This window comes from Scyliorhinus canicula, chromosome 18 (assembly GCF_902713615.1).
Source record: "Scyliorhinus canicula chromosome 18, sScyCan1.1, whole genome shotgun sequence".
Lineage (NCBI taxonomy): Eukaryota > Metazoa > Chordata > Chondrichthyes > Carcharhiniformes > Scyliorhinidae > Scyliorhinus > Scyliorhinus canicula.
In genome coordinates, this window is record NC_052163.1 from 23,987,187 (window position 1) to 24,006,452 (window position 19,266).

A 19,266-nucleotide genomic window follows, 5' to 3' on the forward strand; every position below is an offset into this window, starting at 1 on the left:
TTATCTCTCCTCTTTGAATGTCATCAACACCCCTCTTATCTCAAAAACTGTCCCATATCCACCTGCCTTTTCCCCTCTTTTCTCAAAAACTGTCCCATATCCACCTGCCTTTTCCTCTCCAAAGTCCTTGATGTGCTTTTCCCTCCCAAAGCAACATCCACCTTTCTCAGAATTCCACATTTGAATCCTTCTAATCAGGTTTTCATCCTCCCGTACTGAAACAACTCTCAAAGTCACAAGAAATTGTATGTCTGTGGTAATGGTAGATTATATCCTTTCCTGTCATTTTCAATCTGTCTGCAACCTTTTATATAGTTGACCACACAATTGTCATCCAATATAACACCGTAGTCATCCAGTCCGATTCAATTCTCATCTATCTAGTAACCATTGAATCAATTGTAATGGTTTCTCCTTCCAGTCTGCGTCATTAACTTGAGTTCCCAAAGAATCTAGCTTTGCCCTCGCACCTATTTCTCCTCTACATGCCACCCCTCAGCAACATCATCCAAAATCCCATTGGCTTCCACATACATGTTGACAAAATTTGCATCAGTACCACTTCTCTCAACCCTTCCATTGTCTTTAAGTTGTAAAACTGACATCCTCTACTAGCCGAGTAAAAATCTCCAACGAAACAGTGGGAAAATTGAAGCTACTGTTTTTGGTCCCTACCACAAAGTACATTTCCCAACCACTGATTCTATCCCTTTCCCTGGCTGAAAAGGAGTGGTCGCAACTTTAGTATCATATTTTATCCTGAGATAAGCTTCCGACCTTGCACGGTGTCATCGTCAACATTTCAACTCTGTAACACCAAAAATAAAACCATATTCATTTAGAGCCTTTTATGAAATAAAATATCCCATGGTACCTCACAGCAACAATATAATAAAAGAGCAACGTAAGGAGATATTAGGTCAGATTACCAAAAGCTTGATCAAAAAGTAAGGATTTAAGGGACATCTTTTTGGAGGAATGTGGGCTGGAAATTCCACAGATTATAGCCTTGGCAGCTAATGGCATGGTGAAGCTAAACACACACATGGACAGAGCTGCTGGATGCAGGGATTCCAGTGAAAACTCCACCCAGAGAACACCTATGGAGTAAAGCAGCATAAACAGTCCTGTCCTTCTTGGCTGGGAAAGTGGGTGGGGGTTTGAAGAGAAAAAAAAATGAGGTGTAATAAGTGTTATAAGTTTTCCAAAATAATGACTTCATTGTGGTTTGAAATTTTTATTTACCAACTTTCTGCTCCTTTGAAAAAAGAAAACTCGAGTACAAAAACAAATTCACAGTAGCACTTCGATACACATTTTAATTTTATAAAAATTAAGTTAATGCTGAACCTAATGCTGAGAGTTAGCCTAAAGGTTAAATCTACAGCTATTCAATACCTTAATAATAAAAAGTTAGTTTCTCTCCACCCCCCACCCCCCCCCCATATTTTTCTCCTTCCCTCCCTCCACTCCTCCAAGAGATTAACTCCTTTCTCAAATATGATTTCACAACCACCAATCACTATCCAGCACCTCATCCATATGGGCAGTTATCTATTTATTAGACAATGAGCTATTTAATTTTAACATGACATTTCGCGACTTTTATGCCACCAGCCAGCCTGTTAATTAGGTTACGGACTTGGCTGGTGCAGCTACAAATAATGATCAAAAAGGATAATCACATGTTTGTTTTCCAATCCTCTTGAGATGAAGACTAAAGGGGAGGAACCTGTCCTTCAGCTGTTCAGATTCCATCAGAAATACTACATTCAGTTCAGGGCTCATAATATTGGAGGGACTGGAGGTGGTGAAAACAACAGTGTAGAATCGCCCGATTGATAGTGGGTCTTTAAATAGTTAAATTATGAAGCCGTGTTAGGCAACCTAATTTTTGAGGTATTTAAAATGATAATGGGATTCAATAGAGCAAACATATTTCCTCTGCTGGAGGAATTCAGAACAAGGGATGCAATTAAAATTAGAATGAGACCATTCAGGAGTGGTGAGGAATTCTCCCCTCCAAAAAATGATTGATCAATTGAAATTTTAAGATGGAGATTGACATATTAGGCAAGGGGATCAAGTGGGAGAGATGAGGGACACAGATCAACCATAATCCAACTCGTGTGTGAAGAACAGGCTCAAATACTATCCCTGCTCAGATGTACTCTGCACCACCAGAGTCATGGGTTAAAGTCTTGGTGGCCAAAATTCCAGCTATTTGTTTGATTCCACAATGAATCCAATACGTAATTAGGTAATTAGCCATGATCCACAATGGACCACAGACATCTCTCTCCCAATTAGAGAGAGAGAGAGAATTGTTTATGTATAGCTTGAGAAGCACCACTCTGCAAAAATGGGTCTAGGCGAAGAGGTAGGCCACAGGTCGTATGGGGATTGAACTTGCGCTATTGCTGTCATTCTGCATCATCTGAATTAACTGCACCCCCCCCCCCCCCCCCCCCCCCCCCAAAAACAGCTTCTGGTGTTTTTAAAAAACATTTAAATGGCTCATTTGAAAGAAAGCACCTGTGACAGTGCGGCATGGGGACTTGAACCCCACAGCCTTCTGTCTGAGGAGGTGAGAGTTCTATCTGCTGAGCTAGGCTGGCATTGCTGAATCTAACAATGTGGGAGACCACCAGGTTTGAAAAGAATAACAACGAAAAGGGACATAAATAGGAAGCAGTGATTGGTTAGGTTCTAAAAACCTGAAGATTTCAAATAGGACTGAGAGAAATTTGAAAAGATACTTGAATCCACAGGGGATTAAATATCTTCCCAAAAAGTTAAAGTTTAGTATTTTGTTCTATCCTATAACCTAGTTCCTGAGCTCTGTTGCTCTACAAAACAAGCTCAAAATTACATCTTGTAATTTGACACACTGCTGGTGGCCTCAAGGTCATTCTGTTTCTACAACAGAATAGCAGCCTGGATTAAAATTGTGCCCATTAACCAGTGTAATGGGCTCAGTTAACCAAAATAAATGCATGCTCTGTACAGCTTTCCTCATCAAATTGTTGAACAACACATTCTGCTCACCTTGGAGGCATTTCAAGGAGCTTCCATTGTACAAGGATCAAAGATCCACATTATCAACTAGCATTAGTTTGTTCACTTTCTATACTGTGCCCCTATGGAATATTAATTTTAATCAACGCAATTGAAACAAATAATTATGGGTGATGGTGTGAATTTCTACTGGCTGGATAGTGTCATCTCCCAGCTACCCTGCATTTCCACAGCTTGGTCAATACTGGGTCCTTTTTCTGCTGAAAAGGGCATGTACACTTGATTCTGGGTAGCAACTTTCTTCCATTTCCTGACAAATATAAATCATAAATTGTTTCAGCAACAAGTTATACTATTCCTCCCTGGTCACCTTTCCTTCTATACTTAAAAGTTTCATGCACTGACTAAACACCTAGAATATATCACAAACATAACCCTTCCATCATGGCTGGTCTCTCCAGACTCTTAACTGCTCCTGGCATCAATACAAATTATTTATTTGTTCATTTTTTCATTCTTTAACTTTCATTTTATAAAAACGGACAGTCAAATGGGATTATTATTCTGCAGGTACTCAATCAGAATCAGTTCATGTAATGCACACTACAAAATAAAGGTTTCATGAGTTGGGACTGGCGAATGGCAGCACAAATCTGGCAAAAGTAGCCAATTCAAAAGGGGCTACTTTCTACCTAATGCACGCTTTTGTTCAAAGTGGAAGAAACTGTAATTTGTGCATCATTGTAAACGGTGCTTATTGTTGCAAAGTATGGGTCAAAAAGGGCAGAAAGGCCAAGATCAAAACGGATTGCCATGGAAAATTAACAGCCGGTGACTAATAGTTTGTTTTTCAACTACTAACTCTAACAGTGTCGGATGTTGAAAAAGCCCACGCTAGTCGGACTCTCCTTCACCGTCACCGTCACTAAGTTGGCAGTTACATCAGTGACAAACACATGCTCAATCAAACTGCGGGTGGGTTTCCAATCTTGGTTTGTCTGAACCGAAATGGATGGGTTCGGAACCATGCTCGAAAATGAAGAGTCATGATCAGAGTCTGAACTCAGCGTCTCCTCGCCTGTGCTCAGCTCTGTTGGCACGTTGTTGCTCTGTTTGGCTATCTCGGAGGAAACATCCTTTTTGTCGCCGTCTCGGATTTGATGGTCAGAATGAGGGACTGAAGAATTTGTCGTCTCCTTATCCACTTTTATCTGATTCTCCTTCTCACCACCATCTTTTCCACTGCTCTCACACGATGCCTGGCTATTGGCAGCCTGTGAATTTAATACTTTATTGGAAACAACAGCATGCGAGTTCAATTCAGTCGAATTCAGTCCTGAAATCCCGACACTCCTGGAAATCACAAATGGCAAATTGTTGTTGATGTTCTTTGAAGTCAAACCTGATGGACTAGTTACGTTTTTTGAACTCAGCCCCATCTTGTTGGTACTCTGCAGATTTAAGGCATGCGAATTTAACCCCGAGTTAACAGTGTTCTGAGAATTTGGTGCTGCTAAATTACGGCCGAGTAGGCTTGGGCTCTGACTGTTCGCATTCTGGGAATTTGAATTAGCTGAACTACAAACACTGGAATTGTTTTTTATTGCTCCAGGAATATTCAACGCCTTTGAGTCGCAGTCCGATTTGCACAACTCTCCCGAGTTTCTAGCATTTCCAGGATTCTTAATTAATCCAACCTTATTTTTCTCATTCACTCCTTGCGGATTTAGCACTGTTGTATTCCCAGGCTGCATTTCAGAGGTAGATTTATTCAGTGCCATTGGACTGGCAGGATGCAAGCTGGAAGAGTGCTGGCCAGATCCTGTACGATTTGCTGTTTGCAAGGCCGACCTGGAATTATTGGATTTTGACGAATTGAAAATACCTGAATTTAGCATCCCAGTAGATATGCTCAAAGGTTCCAAAGTGCTCTTTTCTGAGCCCAAGTTTTCGTTCAAAGATCCCTCTGGTTTTTCCAGCTTCTCTTTTGTCGATTCATCTGTTCCAGAGTCACCACTTGTATCATTTCCAGATGTTTTTAAAGCTTTTCCTGGTTTGACTTTTATATTCTTTCGAAGTTCACTGCAGATAACTTTGCTGCTGCGTTTCTTTTTGCCAGTGTCTTTCAGATCAGTTTTGGCTTGGCTGATCTCAGTCTGTATCCGTTTTTGAGGGATATGGTCGGATTCCTCCCGCCGCTCATTGTTCCGGGATGTAGCCTGGGTTTGATCATCGCTCTCCTCGTCCTCCTCCTCTTCGTCATCATCATCGTCGTCCTCTTCAGAAGAACTGCTCGACTTTGATGAAAGAGGAGTTTCTTGTTCCTAAGCAAAAAAAACAAAACACAAATTAAGTGTCCCTGGAAAGTTCTACAAACAAAAATAAAAAGAAAGTGGAAATGACAAGATGCTGAAAATATGAAACAAAAGCAGCAAATACTACAAACACTCAGTATCTTTGGAAACTACAGGCAAATTGGGCTCATGAGAACATTCTGGATTCACATCTAAAGGGCGGCATGGTAGCACATTGGTGTTGTGAAACTGTTGTTTCACAGGACCGGGGTCCCAGGTTTGATTCCCACTTGGGTCACTGTCTGCGCAGAGTCTGCATGTTCTCCCTGTGTCTGCGTGGGTTTCCTCCGGGTGCTCCGGTTTCCTCCCACAAGTCCCGAAAGACGTGCTTGTTAGGTGAATTGGACATTCTGAATTCTCCCTCGGTGTCCCCGAACAGGCGCCAGAATGTGGAGAGTTGGGGCTTTTCACAGTAACTTCATTGTAGTGTTAATGTAAGCCGACTTGTGACGACAATAAAAAAGATTATTATTAAGCATCTGATGGTTTGCTCTCTGCTAATGTGTCCCACTGAATATTTCCAGCATTCTTGTTTTGGCACCTTTTAAAAGATGCTCTTGCTGCAAGAGCAAGTGTAAACAATCTATAGATCTTAGTCTTATTGACAAATCAATTTATGGCGAAGACAACTCAGGGCCGACTTTACTGGCCGCCAGGACACGGCACTGGTTCGGAGCGGAGAGATACAGGTCTGTGAACAGACCGAGTAATCAGTCCGCCCACTCTGATGGTCAGCTAACCAACAGCTAAGATCCCTTTTAATGCCGAACCATTTACAATGTATTGTGTAATATGGATGGAAAAACTACCTATAGCATCAGCTCATTTTGGCTGGGTCGTCGGGGCACAGGAAGAACAAGTGTCAAGTCACCCATGGTCGCTGTCTAGGAATACCTTCATTAGTAATTAGTTAGAGAGAGGAACATGCAGAAGTGAACAAGCAGGTTTCCTGCCTGGTTACTCAGCTGGATGATGAGGCATGATGCTGGTAGCAGTGCAGACCAAAACATTTAAATGTAAAGAGAACCTCATTTTAAAACTCTCTTGCCAAAAGCATCTAACTAGCACTTTTGCCTTTCAAATTCAACAACTAAATATTCTCAAATGAGAATTGAGGAATCCTGCCTACAAATGATCGGAAGCAAAAGTACCAGACGCGGGTAAAGACTTGTCTGCCTCTTTTCCATCATTCTTTGGAGATCGAACGACTGAGCTTTAACGTGTAATTTTATTCACAAATGATTCAGTTTTCTTGTAAAACCAAGCAGCTAATGTGATCAGTCATCTAGATTATGCACTAGATGTCGCTGATTCCCTCAAGGTACCAGCTGTGTTAAGTTAGGCTTTGTAATAATAATGCAATAGGGTTTCTGACAGAATGACCAGGTTTAGATTCTTGCTGTCACATTTCTCAACAGACATTTCCTTCACAGTTCTAGCTTTTAAAAAAAAAAGCATAGAATGTTTGGAGGTAGTTAACATTACCTGATGTTAACTTCGCAGAATCTGGATGCAGCAGTTTTGTTACTCTTACACTAGAGAAATAGTAAGGGGTACTGCAATTGTGATCCATTTGCCATAGCTGTAATAAATAACGTCCATTGCTGCCTCCTTTTCTGTATTTCTTCTCTCAACCTTTTGATTTCCCCTGCTCCAGATGGATTAACCTAGTTTAGTCATTTCCAATACTCATTTTAAAGAGGTTAACTTACTATGCTGTGCGTTTTCTGTATCATGCTGCGTATACCTTTCTAGACTAGCAAATCTATTTGACAAATAGATATTTGTATAAAAGGACCACCCAATAATATATTCAATATGTGCTATGATGTAGTTAAGTCACCTTGGGTCATCATGTGGCACATTATCAGAACAGGCAGAAACCCAATCCACCAGCAAGAGCTCCCGAGAAAGTTTGCCCTCGATTTTTGTCTGCATGTTGGGTGAATAGAGTCATGAGAATTCTCGGCTCCGGAAACCTGACTTCTAAAAATGTCTCAAGTGAACATCAGCTTTTTGGTCTGAGGGGGCAGGCTATATTAGCAGTAAGGGCAGGCAGCCCCTGGAAGTAATGAAGGGTCAGAGGAAGGCCTGCCATAGTTTGGGGGACTCGGGCGCAGACAAAGAGTTGGCCCTCAGGCCTATTTGAGAGGTTGATCAGCCATGGTGAAGTCCCTGTGCCTTGGAGGAGACGCCATGGATTTGGCAGGTGAGTGGGATCTCTGTAAACGTTGTCCAACTGGTAGGTGGCTGTGAATCAGATGGCCCGCCATGGGCTTTCCCGGGGGGTAATTGTTGCTGTGTCCATTGGGTGTATTATGGAGTCACAGCTAAGGAGATGGCTCAGACTCCGTGGATGAATAATGAACAGCGCTATGTCATCACCCCAACCATCTGCCCTCTTGTCACCCACCTATCACAATGCACTGCGGCCATCTAAAATGGCCACCTGCAAAGAATGATGGGAATTGCGGTCAGGCTTGGGACACAGACATGCTGCAGCTTGTATATTTGCAAACGGCAGGCGAGAGGGTGCAGGAATTCACACGTGCAAATGGACCAATCAAAGTGATTAAAGTAACAATGGGACCATCAGATTATCTTTCAGACTGAACAGCACTGAGCTCTTGTTCGGAGCCCTCCCAGGATTCGCCAATGAATGCCCACCCCAAAGGCGATGTTGCAGCCCCTGATTGGATTTGACCGATCAGAGGGTGAAGCCCATAGGAACTGATTGACAGTGACCCAGAAACCACCCACAAAAGGGGCAGGGAAACCTCAAACTGGTTAAAGGGCACTGGACCGGCTCCTGACCACCAATCGTAGCTCAGCTCCTAAAATCAGCCAAGTTCAAGGACCTGCAACATCTACCGAAGAACGACCATTCAGCACAGACGACCCAGCCGAGTTCTAGCTGCCATACGTGAGGAAACAGATAAGGCCATATCCACGCTGCACCGAGCAGGTAATTTGGAAGTTAAGTCAAGGTCGTTTAAACGGATAGCTATAGTCTATGTGTGCATGAACGCGTGAATACTTAAGTATATATCTAACCTTGTATCCAATAAATAAACTGTGATTGAACTGAATACTTATGTGGTAATTTGTCCAATCTACGGGGTACGCTCACACACTGTGGTTATTATAAAGAGAGAGAGCAAAGCACCCACACAGTTTGAGCGTTGACCGAGTCCCCATCGTGTGACCCACACCGGCCGACCTTTGCGACTCATGTTGCCCAATCTTCGCGACCCACCATTTTCACTTATCTTTAATGTGACCGGTGAGCCTGCTGGGTCCTCACGACCTCACTTGCTTTATTATTCAATGTTACATTTCTGATAATGACTTCAGCTAAAGATTAAGATCTCACTGCGTCCATTGAAAAAAATAAAGAGGCTTTGTCTCGAACTCGCCATTTTAGTCTTAAAATGACTTTGAAGGTTTCAGGGTGTTAAACCTTCTTTGGCCAGTGCTTCCGTGCATATAGAACATAGAACAGTACAGCACAGAACAGGCCCTTCGGCCCTCGATGTTGTGCCGAGCAATGATGACCCTACTCAAGCCCACGTATCCACCCTATACCCGTAACCCAACAACCCCCCCCCCCCCCCCCCCCTCCCTTAACCTTACTTTTTAGGACACTACGGGCAATTTAGCATAGCCAATCCACCTAACCCGCACATCTTTGGACTGTGGGAGGAAACCGGAGCACCCGGAGGAAACCCACGCACACACGGGGAGGACGTGCAGACTCCACACAGACAGTGACCCAGCCGGGAATCGAACCTGGGACCCTGGAGCTGTGAAGCATTTATGCTAACCACCATGCTACCGTGCTGCCCCCCACCATGCTACCGTGCTACATGAATTTTGAATCCAGATTTCCAGTGGCACAACTAATAATCCACACCTCAAGTAATCCATCTTTATGCTGCTTTGTTCCCGTTTCCAGCTTCTTATTCTTGGGTTGTTCACCAGAAGCCCTCTGGAGCTCGCGCCAGCTCGGCTGGCAGCTGCAAAATGGAGGAATCGCTCTTACGTGCCCAGAGCACATAACATCATTGTTCAGGACATGTGATGTGCTCTCTGCTGCCACTTCAGGCAGGAGGACTCCAGCGATTTAAAAAAAAACTCTGCTCCTGAGTTAGCGTGCTGACGTCTAGAGGTGCCTTTCTGCTCCGCTGGGCTCTGGGACTGCACATTGCTGAGGGAGCGTGCGTGCACGGAACAGCCTGCATTCTGCAAGCAGGTCACAGTCGGCACTTTTAAATGCTGGTTGCGCATTTGAGCGATTCTTCCTGTGATCGGGAATGCCACAACACATGGCCCGCGACTCACGCGCAAATGGGGCGGGGGGGCATAGATCTCACCAGCGCAGATCCAGTTATGGCCCTCTTGTGAGAGGCAGCATCCGCGATGAACGGGCCAAGAAAATTATGGTGCACATCAGAGAACATTTTGAATATATTTGCATCAAGTAATCTAGGAGTGCATTTGTTTGTGTGCTGAAGAACTCCCAACAGAACGTTTGACAATATTGGAGGGGCTTTTGAGGGCTTTGTCTTTCTCTGGTTTATGATAAGAATCGAGTGTTCAAAAACTCAAGCACCAAAATGCTCTTCCCTTCCTTCCTTGACTCTCCCTTAAAGACAGTGATCAGAGTCCATGAACAGATGCTGGGCATCAGGTGAAACTGAAAAACCTGCTTGCTGGGTGCAAGTTACTCATTCACACGGCAGCGTCACATATTAGCCTAGGTGTAGATATCGCGCCTCAATGTTATGTACATTCCAGGGAATATTGCTCACCTGCTGGCCCCACTACTTTAGCAGCATCTGACATTCCAGGTGGCAGAGGATACGCTATGTCATGGAAGCAGAGGTTCATGGAAGCCAGGAGTGTCGCATTTGGCACCCACCTCAGAAACTGGACCACTGGCCGGAACGAATGGTGTGCAAGTTGCTTCACAGTTGTGGGTTCATTCTGCACAATAAGCTGCAAGGATCCTCCTGTCAGTCCCTGTCTGTCCCTTGCTTTTTTTTCCTTTTAATTTCTGTTATTCTGCTATTTCAATTTTTGCGCACGGACAATTAATGTGCCTATGCTTTTAAGATGGACTTCACCTTTAATTAACTAGTGTGGCTGGTAAACGGAGGACTGACCTATGACCTCAGGCAAGGCTGGTCGCAAAGAACTGTTTATATTTCAGATCAGCAGATTAAAGAGAGATCAGCGCCGACACATCGTGATGGACTTGGCTTTTGGCCAATGGACTATTTTGAATTGCCTGGTCTTATCAATGCCCCTGCTGATTGGTCGGGGTTTTCTCTAGAATGTTTTTTCCTCTATGGGATTGAGTTTTCTCTTCACATTCATTTTGATCGGAAGCTGGAGAGTCACAGCCCTGATCCCTCTTTCATCTAATGGATTATTTCTGATGATTCAAAGTAAAGACCTTTTTCTCTCCACAGCCAGGCTGAACTGCAAGGAAATATAATCCATCCACTAGCTAAAGGCAGGTATAGTTGATTTAAAACACTTTCAAAAATCCATGTGGGGAACTCTGTTCTGATCTCAGAAGGCTGCTGGTCATTCTGGTGGAGTTGGAAACGAGTGAGAATTAAACAGGCTTCATCCTTTGAGTGAAGGCGCAGGTTAATAAAAAAAAGTTACAATGAGTCCCCTCCCCAGAGGGAGTCCTACAGCCTGGGAGTTCTGACTGGATGTCACTGCCAGAATCTCTACCTGCAGTCCACCGGTGTCTTTGATCCCCAAGAATCCTGGGAGGACAGCCTGCTGCAACAACCTCAACATCAGAAGCAAGGACACTTATCTTTCATTTCATTTCATTTTAATTTCTATTTCCCCATCCCCTCCCTCTCTGTGTTTGGGTAGAGGGTGGGACGGTTAAAAGAAAGGGGGGAGGGGGGGGGGGGAGCGGTAGTAGACTAGCTGACTGTTATTCTGTTATAATTATTGCGTATTTCAACTTTTGTACGGTTATAAATAAACTGTTGTGTTTAACTTGGGCAGTGAAGGGACCAAAGATTCTGCAAATTTTATATAAATTATTGGTTAACTCACTCGTGTTGGGATGCCGGGGTTAACTGCGTATTTGCTCGAGCTGTCATTCCAATGCCTTATCTGCATGTTTGCTGGCACATTACACCCTTTACAGTATGTAGTGTCTTGGCATTATGGACATGGTTTGACACCTAATTATTTACGGGTGCTGGTGTCCCCCGCCCAGATTGGAATAGCTGAGGACTTTGGGAACTTCTCAATACAAAGGAGTTGTGGCAGCTGCTAGGGCAACCTACGCATACACAAGTGTAGTGGTCACAAACCATATGTATATTGAGTGGAAGGACCGTCAGTTGACAAGCGCGTGCAAATGTGTTTTTATGGCAATATGGGTGCAATCACTGAAAAAAGCCTGCTAATTGGGCAAAGGCTCTGGCTCTTTGCTCCTTAAGATGCCAAATCTACAGAAATGAATGTGACTCCCCACATGAGCAAATAGGGATTAGTTACAGTCTTAATCCAACTGTGCTGCTGCTGACTGAAATATAGCAGAGAGTTCACCCTCATAAAAATTGAGGGGGATGGTTTACTTTACAACCACTGGTGGGTATAACTGCTTTGACCGGTTCTCCAGATCGGTCACTTTCAGCAACTCGGCCTTCAACCAGGCAAACCAATCCTTGTGCTGCGACAAGGCCTTTTCCACCCCCTTCCATATCTCACCCTACACTTTAACCACTTTTGAGATCATCACTGACTGCTCTTAAATTGGGCCCAAAGCTTCCTCGCTAATGGCTTTAAAAGGATTATTTTTTCTTCTTGCCATGCCGCTCGAACTGTCAATTCATTTGCTTGCTAAACTTCTCCAGTAATGGGCGCGACAGTTATCTTCCCTCCTTCACCATCCTTCGAGGTGAGCTTCTTTGCCGACGTATTCGACATGACTCCATTGAGGAACAGTTCATAGCAGGTGTTTGGTCATGAAAAGGGATCTTAGACAAAGACCCAGCCGGGAGCCACTTTACGTGCATCTTGCTCCTACATGACATCACCGGAAGTCGCAATGCACACTTCTGAAGCAATGCTCTTCCTGGGTGCAAAGTCATCAGGGGCAGAAATAACTGGCCTTGGAGTCCAGCCAACCCACCCTCCAAGTTTCCAATGAGTTGTTATTCGTTTTAGGGCAGTTCAAACAACTTTAAAGCAAATTTCACTGGGATACCTGTACCTTTCCAAAGGGGTACCCCAGCTATCCAAAGAATAGCTCCTACCAGGCCCATTCTGTGCACATCACATTTCAGACACTTGTGAAACCAAAATCTGACTCAAGTGGTGACAACTGCTGATTTACATGGGCAGCTAGCTTGATGAAATGCCCATACAAACCCCAATCCAGGCCCCATTCCCACCCCCACAAAAAAATGATAGATGCCACGTTTGAAGGTGGGATGGGACTACCCAATTCCTGGCGAGTCTGGCATTTTCACTGCAACAGAAAGGTGCCCATCGTACTGAAAATTCAGGCCTCTCTCTTTTCAGTGGTTAAAATGCTTGAGAGACAATGATTTTACGTGTAAAAACATGTCATTCCTTTAAATTCAGGTAATCAGATGGCGGCAGAATGGTTAGCACTGCTGCCTCACAGCACCGAGGATCCGGGCTCGATCCCGGCTCTGGGTCACTGTGTGGAGTTTGCACGTTCTTCCCGTGTTTACATGGACTTTGTCCCCACAACCCAAAGATGCGCAGGGTAGGTGAATTGGCCACGCTAAATTGCCCCTTAATTGGTAAAAAATGAATTGGGTACTCTAAATTATTATTTTTAAAAAATAAATACAAACCAAAGATTCAGGTAATCGTATGCACAACCAGAACTACATTTTCCTGAACCGTACAGGAGATTATAAGAAACATTTGCAATACTCCCATGGAAACTATCTCTACTTTGCAGGCATCCCCACAGCAATATAACCCTTTGCATTTCTTCATCCTGAGCATTCTAGAGCTGTTATTAAAAAAAACTACACACCATCAGGTTTGATTTTAAAAAATCATTTTGATCTGCATATCTTAGCATTTCTAACTAATGAACATTTTACAATCTCTGAAAACACCACAAGGTTCAGTACATTTCGTGTTGAAACACTGTAAAGCACTTTACTGAATTAACTTGCAAAGTGCAGCGGCTGTTATGTAGAGAAAATCAGCAGCCATTTTCAGCCAGCATGCTCCCAAAAATCAGCATTCTCGCAAAACAATAATCAGTCCAACACCATATTGACCCGTTTATTGAAAAGAATGTTTTCGGTTGAGGGGCAGATCCTGACCAGGTCACTAAATCACATTCTACTAGTTTCTTCTTTGTGAAACAGGATCTTTTACCACAGGAACAGGGCCTTTACAGTGGGAGGATCCTAGCACAGCATGTCCTTAGTATTGAAATGGGACTGCCAGTCTACATTAATTGACAGCACTTTCCTAAGGAGATTATTTCCACAAAGCTGACATTGGAAACAGATCGTATTTCACTTAGTAAACAAAGCGATAACTCTTCAATTTGAAAGCTACAGGTTTCAGTCAGATTTATTTTAAATGAAGGAGGCAAGAGGTTTAGGATTGCAGTGCACAACTTCTAACTTTGCAGGAAATCCAAAATTCCTACTACTTAATTGGTATTACACCACCCCTTTAGTGATAGCTTGTACTAAAATGGCACAGTTGCAGAATAAATCAATGCAAGGTGGAGTATTATTTGACACAAAAACTATTAGCGCAAATAACCAAAAGCGTGGTCAAAGAAGTAAATGCTAAAGAGTGCCTTAAAGGAGAGAAAAGAGACAGCAAAGTTGAAGAATGGAATTCCAGAGCTTGGCATGTCCATTGATGGTCCAGCGATTAAAAGCAGGATTGTTCAAGAAGTCAGAATTGGAGGTGTGCAGATGGCCCCGAGGGCTGTGGGCTGGAGAATACGGAGATATGGAGGGGCAAGGGCATGAAGGGATTTGAAAACAGGGCTGAGAACTTCGAGGCACTGCTGAACTGGGAGCCAAGTTTAGGTCAGAGAGCATGGGGGAAATGGGGTGAACTGGGTGGTGGGAGATAGGGCACAGCAGCAGATCTTTGGGACAACGTCAAGTTTACAGAGAGTAGAAGTGGGAAGCCAGTCAGGAGTTCTTCGGAATAATCAATTCTAGAGGCAGCAATGGCTGGGGTGAGGATTTCAGCGGCAGTTGAACAGAGATAGCTGTGGAGTTGAGTGATGTTAAAGAAGTTGAACCAAGTGGTCTGTGTGATGGCCTGGATGGGCGGTCGGAATTGGCTTTTAGGGTCAAATATAACGCCACGGCTGTAAACAGTTTGGGCCTGTGCCTGTCAGTTGACAGGGAGATGGATGGAGTAAGTGGTTTAGAAATGGACTTTGTAGCAGGGACCATAGACAAGTGCTTCAATCTTCCCGATATTTAGTTGGAGAGGTTTCTGCTGATCCAGTACGAGACATTGGACAAGCAAATGACAAGCTGAGACACTGCAGGGGTCAAGCGAGGTGATAGTGAATTAGACTGGGTGCCGTCAGCATAATATGTGAATCCGGACACCGTTTGCGGATGGTGTTGCTGAGGGGTAGCAGTTTGTTTTAATTAAGGGTCAAGGATAGATCTCAAGATGCGGGAAGAGAAGGCATTAGAAATAATGCTCTGGCTATGAAGGCAAGTATGGGTAGAGTACATGGAAAACAATAATTAACATCAGCTAACATGGGAGCCAGGAAGAGAAATGGGGTGCGTCGCAGTTTATTGGGAACATGGTGGACTTGCAGGAAGAGAGTCTCATGAACAAGATGACAAGAGTAAGAAGTCTTACAACACCAGGTTAAAGTCCAACAGGTTTGTTTCAAACACAAGCTTTCGGAGCGCAGCTCCTTCCTCAGGTGAATGGAGAGATACCTCTCCATTCACCTGAGGAAGGAGCTGCGCTCCGAAAGCTCGTGTTTGAAACAAACCTGTTGGACTTTAACCTGGTGTTGTAAGACTTCTTACTGTGCTCACCCCAGTCCAACGCCGGCATCTCCACATCAAGATGACAAGAAATGGTGAAAAACTGGAGAAAGAGGGGAATTCAAGGCTAAGACGAGGGAACCTTTGAGAAGTTTGGACCAATGGGTGAGGGGGAGGTGGGAAGCAACTGATTTCAATCTCAGTGAAAAAGAAGTCTAGGAGTTCTCATACTTTTGGAGGGCAAAGTGGAGAAGACAAGGAGAGCTTACTAAGCTGGTTTACAGTAGAGAAAATAATTAAGTGTTAGTTTTGCATTTTTGGAGCAGCATGAGATGGTGCTTTATGGAGGCCAACAAGACCTCAGGGTGATTGACTAAGCTAGTTGTCCATCATATCTGTGCCCTTTGGAATTTAAGGTGGTGGAAATTAGGTTCACATTGGGGTAATGCCTAGGATGAGGAAGAATAATAATTGTAATGGGGACTAGAACAGTAAAGGTGGACGTGAGGGTACAGAGGAGCAGATCAGTAGCTACAGAAATGGCCTGGTGAATGGGGAGCCAAAGGCACTTGAGATTTAGAAAGTACATTTCATAGAATCATAGAATTTACAGTGTAGGAGGCCATTTGGCCCATTGAATCTGCACTGGCTCTTGGAAAGCGAACCCTACCCCAAGCCCATGCCTCTATCCCATCCTCATAACCCAGTAACCCCTCTTAACCCTTTGGACACTAAGGAGCAATTTAGCATGGCCAACCCACCTAACCGTCACATCTTGGACTGTGGGAGGAAACTGGAGCACCCGGAGGAAACCTGCGCAAACATGGGGAGAACGTGCAAACCGAAAACATACAGTCACCCGAGGCCAGAATTAAACCCGAGTCCCTGGAGCTGTGAGGCAGCAGTGCTAACCACTGTGCCACCATGCCACCCCATTTGTTTCACGAATTGGAAGAAATTTTTTCTAGTGGTGGATACAGAGGGAGCGAAGTTGGGAGGCGGTTTGCGAATGTGGGCGAAGAGCAATAGAAGGGAGTGATCAGACTTGGCCTCATCTATGATTGGCATGACAGGAGTAAAGAAGCCATGTGTGACAGCTGGATAGTGTGACAGGTTGGGGAGTTTATATGGGAGGAGAGATTTGGGTAGAATAGGGGGTAGTGAACTCACAGGAAGAAATGCATGATAAAATGAGATGGGGGTTTAAATCACGGAAGATGAGAAGTCACGGTGCAGAAAAAAAAGTAGTGAAGATATCCCATTTTTTTTTCCCTGGTACTTGGGTGGGCAGTCGAGAATGAGAATGTTAAGTGAAAAGAGAGAGTGAAACTAAACGGGATGCATAAAAAGGAGAGTGCCATAAGAGTAGAGGGTTAAGAGCTGCACTTGACAGTTTGGGCAGGGTGAGTGGTGGAAGGTATAACCAGGAATGGAAGCTTTATTTTGGAGGAAGATGACATTACCCCTTAGGGCAGATTTCCTTCAAGACCATGGTGTCAATGCAATCACCCATAACGACCATATACTTACAAGGTGACAAGGGCCTTATTCAGCTGAATCAGCATTTCAGCACATGAAGCGGCATTTGGGGTTGGGGAAGGGGGACAGAGGTGTTGATAGATCATCCATTAGAACATTCCACAGAGTGAATACTGGGAGGTGAGAGGTTGGAGGGGAAAGAGATTGGCGAGATTAGTCCCCAACACATGCACTGGGGAGGTTGGCAGGCAAGTAGGTTGCAGCTCATAAGGGCGGACCGAAGAATGTCTTGATGTGCCCTTTTGGAGGATGTCGAGAGGCAAAGAGGAAAGCTGTACACTTATCTGAGAGGCAGGCAATTCTTGGATGGCAGCTGGAGAATACAGGGCCAATGAATGCTGACGTTTGAGGGCAAGCTTTTGGGAGGCCAGAGTAACCCAAGAGGCTAAATGAAAGGAGGCATGGCAATAGAAACCGTTAGAAATCCATCAGGTCTAGATTTTTCTCTTGAAGCAAACATGGAAGTAATGGGTTGAGGATTAGAGAGTGAGGGGATGTGAAATATATCTCATCATACTATTAGTTCTGTGATACGCCTTGACGTCAGCAGGAGGAGATGCGCCCTCTTATTGCATTTGCCTCGAGATACTTTGGTCGTCAAAGGTCGTCACTTACTCTGAAACAATGGGTGGAAATTTCCAGTCCCGTCAGCAGGATTCTCCAGTCCTGTCAAAGCCAATGGATTTTTGAACGTCACACCACATTTTATGGCCCTGCCCCCACTGGGCTGTAAAATTCCACCCAAAATGTGAAATCACCCATGGGATGTGGACATTGTTGGCAACTCCAGCATTTATTGGTCCTTCTTGATTGTCCTTGAAACTGGTAGTGAGTTTACCTTCTTGAACCATTGTGTTGAAGGTACTTGCAGCACAGTGTTGTTCAGGGGTTTTGACACAGTGACAAATGGGAACGACAAAATGTGTTCAACGCGTGGAGGAGCTGAAGGCTAAATGGGAGGAGGAACTCGGGGAGCAGATAGAGGACGGGACTTGGGCGGATGCCTTGGAGAGAGTCAACTCTTCCTCCTCATGTGCGAGGCTTAGTCTCATCCAATTTAAGGTGCTGCACCGGGCCCACATGTCTGGGACTAGGATGAGTAGGTTCTTCGGGGGTGAGGACAGGTGCACCAGATGTTCGGGGAGTCCTGCGAACCACGCCCATATGTTCTGGGCATGCCCAGCACTGGAATAATTCTGGAAGGGGGTGGCGGGGACGGTGTCGAGGGTGGTTGGATCCAGGGTCAAACCAGGGTGGGGACTCGCGATTTTTGGAGTTGCGGTAGAGCCGGGAGTGCAGGAGGCGAAAGAGGCCGGTGTCCTGGCCTTTGCGTCCCTAGTAGCCCGTCGAAGGATTCTGTTACAATGGAAGGATGCAAGGCCCCCAAGTGTGGAGACCCGGATCAGTGACATGGCGGGATTTATAAAATTGGAAAAGGTCAAATTTGCCCTGAGAGGATCAATACAAGGGTTCTATAAACGATGGCAGCCTTTTTTGGACTTCCTGGCTCAGAGATAGGTAACTGGGTCAATAGCAGCAGCAACCCGGGGGGGGGGGGGGGGGGGGGGCATTATTGTAGTGTTTATTCTGTAACTTTATAGTGTGTTAATATGCGTTGTTGTTAAAATGCTGGGTTGTTCATGGGGATGGGGCGAATGTATATGATTGTTAATATTATTGTTATTTTCGGTATTTTACTAAGGTGCGTCAATGTTGTATAAAATCAAAATTTCTCAATAAAAATGATTTTTAAAAAAAAATTGTGTTCAACGCTTATCCATATTTCTTTTAATGTTGTTGAATGGGTCAAAGTTCAACGTAACTTTATTACAGGCAGACAGTGAGTTTTACTTTTGTCAAGTGCTGCTTGTGGGCTCATTAAAAATGTGAACACAGACAGTAAACAAACACCGATTTAGATTTTAAAATTAGATTTCCTCTCACACATCATTTTCATTTGGTGGTACGGGGGTTTGGATTCCATTAAAAGCCTAACAGGTTTGAAAGTTTATGATGAAAATGGAAAGCTTGCTGGGGAGTCAAGAACATTCTGTAAAGTAGTTTGACGTCTTCAAATGTTACCCCTGGTGTTGCATTGCAACGTAGATGTGTCTCCGATGTGGTTTCTTGGTTTGATTGCACATTCAATAGGCACTTAAAAAGGATTCAAATCTTATTTTCCTTTTTTTTGGTTCTGTGTCAATGATGGGAAGTTTGAATTCAAAGTTTTGTTCGATTGTGAATGGTCAAAACTTATTTTCCTTGGGCAGCACGGTGGCACAGAGGGTTAGCCCTGCTGCCTCACGGCGCTGAGGTCCCAGGTTCGATCCCGG

General features: G+C 44.3%; 1 protein-coding gene across 1 annotated transcript in view; it reads right to left on the reverse strand.

Moving 5' to 3' along the window:
* Positions 1-2,500: 2,500 nt before the first annotated feature.
* The window catches only part of cbx2 (chromobox homolog 2 (Drosophila Pc class)), a 30,238-nt gene continuing 13,472 nt past the window's right edge, over positions 2,501-19,266 (reverse strand). Inside the window, exon 5 of the mRNA XM_038777118.1 lies at positions 2,501-5,342. Coding sequence (XP_038633046.1) covers positions 3,882-5,342 — 1,461 coding nt within the window. The 3' untranslated portion in view covers positions 2,501-3,881. The remainder of the gene's footprint in view (positions 5,343-19,266) is intronic.